At 53.2% G+C, this 9364-nt stretch overlaps 2 protein-coding genes across 2 annotated transcripts, besides 8 other annotated features; both read right to left on the reverse strand.

The window, feature by feature from the left end:
- Tc00.1047053510331.5 (chaperone DnaJ protein, putative) lies at nt 1-142 on the reverse strand (the record flags this gene model as incomplete). Its single annotated transcript, XM_800851.1, has 1 exon — nt 1-142. A coding segment is annotated over one exon (142 nt), but the record flags the coding sequence as incomplete, so codon positions are not given.
- Nucleotides 1-3255: a sequence feature (heterozygous, non-Esmeraldo-like haplotype).
- Nucleotides 592-634: a microsatellite.
- Nucleotides 640-903: a mobile genetic element.
- Nucleotides 1559-1614: a sequence feature (A-rich).
- Nucleotides 1953-2050: a sequence feature (A-rich).
- On the reverse strand, nt 2135-5086 carry Tc00.1047053510331.10 (trans-sialidase, putative; the record flags this gene model as incomplete). Its single annotated transcript, XM_800850.1, has 1 exon — nt 2135-5086. The coding sequence occupies one exon, from the start codon at nt 5084-5086 to the stop codon at nt 2135-2137; it is 2952 nt and encodes a 983-aa protein (XP_805943.1).
- Nucleotides 3256-9364: a sequence feature (areas not merged during assembly with more than two copies in the genome that could not be assigned to a particular haplotype).
- Nucleotides 5605-5640: a sequence feature (GA-rich).
- Nucleotides 5946-9349: a mobile genetic element.

The raw sequence follows: 9364 nt of genomic DNA on the forward strand, positions 1-9364 counted from the left end.
ACTGTATCTCCTTGAACCTCTCCGCCCCCTCCGGTCCCGCCCTATCAGGGTGAAACCTTAACGCCAGCTGGCGGTAGTTCCTTCGGATTTGCTCCTGCGTCGCATCGCGTGGGAGTTCAAGACTCTGATAGTAATCCGTCATTTCTGTCCTTTCCAAATCCTACTCCTTCTGCAGCGATCACCCAACAACGCGCAAGGAAAGTAACGCACATGATTGACACCCCCATTCCTTCCCCTCCCCTCCCTCAAAAGGAGGAGGCACAACAACGGTAGGAAAAAACACAAGCATCACAGGCAAGAGCGCCCCAAATCTTAAAAAATAAATCACAGAAAAAAAAAGCCAAATTGCCGTGACGACAAAAGCAAAAAACACACACACACACAAAAAGAGCTCCTAGAATATTCACTTGGGCCGCCGAACGGATCCTGCGGCTGTCAATAGGATTCACACAGGACGGGAATGAGAAGGGGTGAATGGGGATGGGGGTTCGCCAAATCCCCAATGAGTATTTACACCAAGTGAGCGCATATTTATATATGCACATTGTGTTGGCTACTATCGTAACTTGATCGCTCCATCCGGATTGGGCGTGCATGTACATATACATATATAAGTGTGTGTGTATGTATGTATTCACAACCTACAAAGTGGAAGACTTTGAGCCCCTCCAGCCGCAAGACGCAGCCGCAAGGTAAGGACCACAAAGGGGGCAAGTGGGACGGCAGAAACAAAAGCAATTAAAACTCATCCAGAAGTTATCGGTTCCCTGATTGCTACCATCGGAGTCTTCTAAAAGATTCATAAAATAGGAAAACCTCCCAAAGAAATACATTCCTTCAATCAGGATATACATGTATTTGGGCAGCCAGCCTTCCTCGCGAACACTCCGTTCACACGCTCCTAGTCTTCTGCTCGTCCACACACTTCATTTACTGCCAATCGCAAAGCACACATCATAGAACCAAAGAACCATCACACAAAGCCGAGGCAAATAAATAACAATGGAGGAAATCACAACCTACACAGGCGCCTCGCACACACGCACACACAGACCCTCTCTCCATTCACTCCACCTCTCACAAGGGTGAAGAAATGGGCAGGAAAATCCCGCCGCACAACGCATGCACGAGGGCGCACGCAGAGGCACCGCCAGCCACGTCGCACCGCAACAAAGGGCCATGGGCACAGCACACCCACGGCCGCAACAAGAGGGACGGGACGCATCCAAGTACACGCCGCAGTCCTTTACTTCTCGCTTCCCCGACGGATATGCATCACGCCTCACAGCAGGCCGTGGCATCCCACACTCGCAGCGAGGCACGGCGCACACCACCCGCTCCCCCGAGTGCACTCAGCAAGGCGCAGTCACCCTCGTGCCATCGCAGAGGGGAACACAAACAATCGTCGTTGCGGACCATCGGTGCCTCTAGCAGGAAAGAAATTAGAAGAAATGGAGGCATGTCAGCAACACAGTCAGCAGAGAGACAATAAAAGGGACACGGAGACACAAAATGACATGGGTCACGGCACAGACGGAAAGAGACGTAACGATTTACCAAAAAGAAAAAGAAAACATAAAAAAAAAAGAAAGAAAACAAACGTAAAAAAAAAAAGCGATTTGGCGGGAATTTCATTTCGTTTCCTCTGGAGTACAATACGACCGTGTTTTTGAGTTCATACATACTGTCCACACAGGAAAAAAAAAAAATTGTACTCTCCCACCAGCCCACACAACATTCCTCACATTTCATTGCGGCATCCGGCCTGTTCCTCCACTCCTCCTCTCGTGCAGTCCGTGGGACGCACGACAATGAGGCCGGCACCGCGTGTGGGTAACAAAAGCAAAAGCAAACAAGAGGGGGGAAACACATCACTCATGACGGTGCGCAGCAAGCGACCATTTGGGGGAAAACACACAGAGGTGCTGGTTATTTCAACAGAGCACCAGCAAAAAAGGAAAAAAAAGAAACGAGAAAAAAAAAGAAAAAGTAAACAAGTAGAAAAAAAAATGAAAGAGAAGCGAAAGAAAGCAGAAAGAAAAAAAAAGAATCATTCTTGAAATATTTGCGTAGTGCCGGGAAGCTGCACATTTGTTGTTCCACGAAAAGCCGCAATTCCACCCTCCCTCACACCTCAGCAGAGAGCCGCAGTGCCCCACAGCCCCAGAAGCAACAACAACACCCCAGACACACACCCATGCACGGTGCTGTCACCAATTAGAGCCATGGCCGCCAAATCACCGAACTGCCCGTGCTCAAGCAAAATGACATTGTCCAAGGGTATTGTTGCGTTGAACTCCGATGGGATCTTGGTTTCCCCAGGCGCTGTGCTCGAAGAAGTCTGTGCGGCATCAGCGCCACCCGACACGTTACCATTGCGGTGAGCGGTTGCTGGGTCTGTGCTGCTGTTCGTGCCCACGGCAGTGTGGGCATGCGTGTCCTCGTCACGGTCAGCGCCACCTGACACGTTAGTGCTGATGAATGAATCGGGGCCGCTGTTCGTGCCCACGCTCTCCAAAACATCAGGTGAAATGCTGTGCGGCGCCCGATCGTCGGTGTTGCCGTTCCGTGGAGAGTCTTCATCCGCTTTGTCCACCTGCCCCATCAGCGGTGAAGCCATGCTGGGAGGAAAGTGCTCCCCACTGACAGGCATCTCGGTTCCAAGTAACTCACGACTGCCCGCGCTCTGTGTTGGAGTCGATGCAGGCGCCAATGCACCGCTGTCGGGTGACTCTTCTTCCACCTTTTCCATATCAGCTGAGGTGGGGGGGACAATGACATCAGAAGATGTTTGCTTGGAAATTACCGGGCCACTTTTACTTTCTGACTTTTGTGCTGGTGTGTGTTGACTTCGTGGTGATGATGTGGCGTCTTGCTGCGCTTCAGGCGTGACGACGGGCGCAATGGCGGGATGACGAGAAGGTTCACTCACATTGGTAGTTTGTGCCGCAACTTCCTGGGCCGGCACCTTCGCCGCTGCAGCAGCGACTGCGTTCCTCTTCATTAACGCTTTGAGCTTTGCTTCGTTCAATGCGCGGTTGTACAGCAGGACGTTGCTCACCGTCACATTAATGTCGTCCGAGTTGTTCTTGGTGTCCCCGCCAATGTAAAAGTGCGAGATGCCGTGGGATCCCAACAGCGTTCGTAACTTTTGAGTAAAGTTGTAATCCTCCCCGTCCTCATAATCTTTGGTGTAGTATATCTCCTCTCCGTCCACGTACACACTCACGCCATCATTATAATCCATGTGCAGTGTCACCTGATATTTCTTGTTTGTTTCCCATCCAGCACCGTCATCATGGGCCAAGGGCTTCCGAAGACCGTCACTGAATGTTACCTCCCACTTCTTTTCGTGGGTGTACGAAAGACCAAAGAGCACAGTGCCTCGTGCATCGTTCATCCTCACACCCATCAAAGGGATAGAGCTGCTTCCCTTCGGCTCCTTGTGAATGGACACTGTCGCCACAAGAGTGAACTTGTCGTTCGCAAAGTGGTACGGCACATTCTGCCCCATTTTGCCAACAGGCCACTCCGCCCCTGCTCCGGACCCTTCGAAAGTCACACAATTTTCCGTGCTGGCCACCTTTCCTTTCGTTCCTTTCGTTATTGTGGCATTCACGCAGAGGTACTCGTCTGCCCACGTGCTGTCAGTTGACGTGTTGGATAAGAATCCAACCAGTCCCTCGGCAAGGGCTTCACCACAGTCACTGCGCCAGTTATTCTTTTCATTCCTGCAGCCGTATTCCCTCGCAATGTACGCGTCTTTCTCCTTCCATGCAGCCACCACCTTCTTCATCTCCTCCAACTTCTCCGTCAAGTCCACAAAAGCAATGTTGTATTTATCTCCCCCTGCAGCAACCTCGTACGAGCAGTACAGTTTCTTCTCTTCCTTCTTTTCTTCCTCTTCCAATGACGGCGCTTCGACAGTGGCGTACAGCAGAGTGCTGGCGGCGACGTTCTCATTCTCAGCGGATATCGGCCCAACATCATAAATTCGCTGCATGTCCGTCAGCCACAAGTGAAGTCGGCCCGTTTCTTTACCCGCCTCCCCGGAATATACCGGCCGACTGACGAGGATGAATTTCTGTTCATCGATCGTCGCGCTGATGAAGCCACCCTGCACGCCGTGCCCTGTACGATTCCGTGAGTTGCCCCACACGCGTGAAAGAGTGTCGTATTCCTCCGTCCATAGATTCCCCATGCTGCTTGACCGGTAAACCCTGCGGCTGCCGTCATCACACGACGTCATCATTATAAGATTTTTTTCCTTCCATTCAAGAACCGCAGGTTGGATGCATCCCTCATCACTCGTATGCTTTGAGAACTTCCAACTATAATAAGTACTGTTGGCAAGGATGACCAAAGAAACGTTCTTTCCATCACGGGTCAAGGCTTGAATAGGCAGCACATAGCGACTTTCGTCCTCCATCCTAATGCCTGCGCCACCACCACCCAGAAATTGTTTGAAGGGTTTGGGCTTGGTGCTGGTATCGTCCCAAAAGTCATAAGGAACCTTCGACGTGCTTCGATTTTGCCACTCAAACTGTTTCTTTTCCTCATCGTCTCCGTAATGCGGAACAACACCGTCCGCCATCCTGGGCATCCAATAGTCACCATCAGCCACCTCCGTCAATGGAGTCGTTGACGTGCCATAACCCCCGACAAGAGCATTTGTTTCATAACCATTACCATCCACAATGGTAGTTGGGCTCAACAGACGGTCAATTTTCACGTCGTAATGATCAAACACGATGGCAGTTCCATCCGTCCACGTCCCTCCATTGCTTTTCATCGACTTTGCAGCGATACTTACGCACGATTTTTGATCCGTGGAGTTTGTGTAATGCGCTTCAACAGTGGCCACAACAACACCATCCACGTAAACAAGAGAAGGTGCACGAAACGAATGAAACGCTTGTACCAAAGTGGCATTCATTGAATCAGAAAATGATTCACTTACTTGAAAGATGATTTTTTTCCCTGAATTACTCGCCTCAGCGGGGGCAGCTCCACTGCCGCAGCACACCATAACGAAGAGGAGGAGCAGCACCGCGGGATCGAACACACGACGGGAAATGCTGGGCATTTGCTGCTCACTTTCTCTTCCTTCCTCCTTCCGCTGGATCCGCTCACGCCGCAACGGTTGTGTTTTTGCTGGGTGCCTTGAATGCAGCAACACGTGAGGGTATACAAATATGTGTGTGTGGGCGGTGTACGGTTGGTCCTTTCAGAGCCTTCAGAGTGCACAGTAGCGATTAGCGCTTGTTTTCCTTCTTTGTGTGTATTCAAGAAGTGAAGAAGGAAAACAGCAGCAGCGGCAATACATCAGACACGCCAGCGGGGAGCAGAGCAGAGCACCCACGTGGAGAGCGGGACACAAGAAAATCCGGAAGGGTCAGCACGGAGAACCATCGCCCACAGAAAAGAGCAGCAACGCACACACACGGTGCGAGAAAAGCACTGACCCTCTCGCAGACACCGCACCCACTCGCTCCGCAAAAAACCAGCGCCACCCACCACCACTCCGCACCGGCCATCGCGGGCGTCACGGCGGGCTGTCGGTGTGTGCGGGCCAGCCCTCCCGCAGTGCAACACGCCTCACCCGAAAGGGAAAGACAGAAAGAGAGAAAGAGAGAGAGATGGATGGATGCCGTCAAGAGGCACTCACAATCAACATGGCCCGTGAGCATGCAGCCACTCCACGCAGGAACACACAACGCACACGGAGCGAGCACCCACACTGTTCGCTCATTCCACCCTCAATGAGATGTGGTGCTTCACTCCACGCGATGACATGGGGTGAATATCCGCCCGGGAGGCTGACCGAATGCTGAAATTATCTCTAGAAACCATGCAAGAAGAAAAAAAAGGATTAAATGGAATAAGAGTGTATTCGCCATATCCTCAAACTTTAACGCCAATTAATTGTATATATGTTATCTGATAGCCACAAGACCCCGCCGCTCCCCTCCGCAAGTTCCACCCCTTCGCCAAGTCCTAAAGTGTAAAAACACGACCGCGTGATATGCCGTCTGCGGGGTTTTCTGCAGACCGTATGTAGGCAAAGGTTGTCTGTACTCCGCAAGAGTCCAAAAGCCCTTTTATCCGTTGCAGCTCCCACGTCATGGCGTATGAATTTGGGCTGCCTTTATTCGCCGCTCCTTGCAGCGAAGTATTTTTCACCCAAACGTCGATGGTGGATGGCAAGATGGCGGAAAAGGCCGATAAGGCTAAGCGTACCGCGCGCACCTCGGCCTGCATGATAGAAAAGGATTCCTCTCCCATTTTCCTCCGGCAATTTTAACGTCGCCGGAGTCTGAAGAATGAAAACGGCTCCCCATCCATGGAGCAGCACATCCCTGGTGATGGCAGCCGGCGCCTCTTCTGTGGGCTTATTTTTTCGCCTACGATTATTCTCGATCATTTGTCGTAATCTCTCGCCCAAACCAGCCACTGACGGCGGAAGGTTCGCCGGGGATGTCTCCAGCAGAATCCCCGGTTAAGTGCGGATAATCGTCGTCGCACTGCCTTTCTGAAAAAGTAGTTGTCACATAAACGCGTGCACAAAATGGCCGCCAAATATAAAAAGCGTGACGCCACAACCTCCACTCCCGCGATGGCTGGTGAATTGAGTGCCGGCATGGCGCATGCAGACCGGACAAACCTGTCACTCAGAGATACCCCCCGGTGAGTGTGAACAAACTGCACCCCCAGGAAGGTGTAATGCGTAGCGCCCGATTCGCGTTCCTCCCTATCGTGGCGTGACAACTGTCCGCATTACGAAGCACTTGGGCCTCCCACATCGTCACGTCGCTTTTCAACCCTGTAATGCGTATATTTTCTATCCAAACGTCGATACGCACCAATGGAGGTGCGGCCCGAAGGCGGTGAGCCACCGTCGTCACCCCGCAATTGCCGAAGTAATAATAATCTGGAGAACTTCTGGGCCGGCCTTGTGTCCCATAGGGAGTCGTGTCAGCTCCACCAGCGTGCCGTCCTCCACGCGGCATCGAAAGAGATGCCGAGCCTCCCGCGGTAAAGAGACTACGAAGGACGACTTTACATCCAGGCAGGAAGCGGCCTCAGCCATCACAGGCGGCAAATAATGGGAAATGTGTAAAGGAGGAAAATTCGCCTCGTAAGGGTCGTCTCTCTTCTCGTCGCGTGGCCACGCGATCCATCGTCGTCGCAAACCGGTGGTTTTCTCCTCCACAACCGAGAAAGGGTATTATCCATCCGCCTGTTATTGTGGACGAAGCGTCCTCGATTATTCCTGCTTTTCGTAACTATCGCGCGTCAGCGGTTGGAATGCTTCGTGGAGTTTCGCACGCTTTACCGGAGAAGGGCAGAGGGAAAGGGGACCGCCCGACGAGTCCCCAAACTTGCATGAGTCTCTCCAAGGTAGCCGGGTTCAACCGGCTCTGGATCCACTCTAGGTTCAATGCGGGCACGCCGACTTGCTGTAGCGGGATGGTTCGTTCATCTTGTGGAGTGGCCGGACGCGTCCTTGTCGCGCGTCTCGTTATTTTGGCAGAATAATGGTAAAAATCATGGAAAAAAGCTCCTCCGCTCTCAGCCAGGGTTCCTGCCCTTCCGCAGCTTCTCCCTTCACATCAATGCGGCCAGCGACGACACCTGGGTCAGCATTGTGGTGCACTTCCCCAAATATCGAACCGTGTTCTGGGGAAGGTCGAACGGGTCGACGTGCTTCGCCAACTGCGAGATCAGCTGTGGGTCCAAATTATGCGTCTCCACGATTGGAGCAGCGTGCCGCAACACACCGCGTTTTATGGAATGCGCCGTGACATTCCAAGGAGCCAGAGCTCGTTCCACCTGGGCAGTCGTCAGGTTCGTGAGCCTTCCGTTGTTTCAAAGTGTCATACAGAGCTTTATAATGTCGAACGCATCCTGCCCTCGCATCCCCACGAACCGCGAGGCGCAGTGGGGATCCGCTCTCGCCGTCTTCGGTGCCACGGGCCAATACAAAACTAAGGCCCCGTCCGCCTCCAGTGTGAAATTGTTGGGAGTCAAGGCCGCGATCTCGGACCAACGACTCGCCGTTATCCACGCAAGTCGTAAGACAACACGTTCCTTCCAATCGGTCCGGCTGCGGATAACTTGATTCAACCCTTCCTTTGTCAGGGGGCGCGCCTGTTTCGTCTCCGAGCGCGACGCTATTTTTTGTGACCCCAGAATCACCATTTCCAGCGGGGTTCGATTCATTTCCAACATGGACCGCAGCATCCTGGCGTGCCGCGGTCGGGTCGATGGCGCCGCATCTAATATTCCCATCAACAAGGCCGCAAAGCTCTCCTCGTTCGTCGGCTGTTCGTGCGTGCGGCAAAAAGTCGTGAATTGCCCCGCGAGGGACATTCTCTGCTTCCACGTTGACGGCGCCCACATCTCTCGAGCGACCTCGTTCGCCCTCCTTGTGTGGCCGGCCCAAAGCAGAGATGTCGGTGTTTCGTCATACCACAGTCGAGCGTCGTTGGCGGATAAGCTCCATTGCCCCTATCAACGATTGTGTCGGGCAATTTGAGAGATCGGGTGGAGCATCGGCGGTGCGGTGCGACGTCTCTGTGGATTGGTGGGAGGTGGTGGGGCTGCCGTCTGTGCTGCGAGCAATTCCTCCCGGCTACGCCGCGCACGTTGCATGTGGACGCGTCTCGTCCACAAATAAGACACAATTGGCGTCACAACAATCGCTGTTGTTGCGTGCAAATGCGGGTGCAAAATTAAGAAAGCGGGATGCTGGGCCCGCTTTTTAGCATGGTCTGCGCCCGAAATGCCTGCAGTAGGGCCCTGCAAAAATCCTTAAAGCGATCCGCGAAATCCCGATCCATATCCAGTGCTCGTGTCCACGATAACGGACTGCCAAAGGCAAGTTGAGCCTGAGCATCCGCCTGGTGCCAATAATAACCGTATGCGCTCAGAAGGTCGGCGATGACTACGGAGACGCCCTCATTCCATATGCGCAGGGCCCAGGTGGCGACGCCGAATGCAATAAAATGCAGTACCTGATCCTCTGTACCGGAATGGGCGTCCAAGGAGGAGGTGCGGGAAGGCATATTCGTCATGTGGGAAAGATGTGGTCTCCCCAAATTTGCCCTGAGACGCCTGGGTGTTAAAACCGCCACCTCACTCCCGTAAGAATGCGTTGGGGAAACGTGGATGCTGACATGCCCCCAGCCATTAAACGATGCGGTTCATGTGGCCGCGTAGTTGCCCCGGCTTCGGACGTGCGTGGGGATTCACCTGGCGGCCCTCTCCAAGAGGTGGGCGCCTCTCGCTGACACGGCGTCTCCGCGTCCCGCGAGCAGCCTGCGCTACCAGGCCGCTGAAGCGTGCCGACAAGTTAGCATGC

The sequence above is a fragment of the Trypanosoma cruzi genome, genomic scaffold, assembly GCF_000209065.1.
Source record: "Trypanosoma cruzi strain CL Brener 1047053516711 genomic scaffold, whole genome shotgun sequence".
NCBI lineage: Eukaryota > Euglenozoa > Kinetoplastea > Trypanosomatida > Trypanosomatidae > Trypanosoma > Trypanosoma cruzi.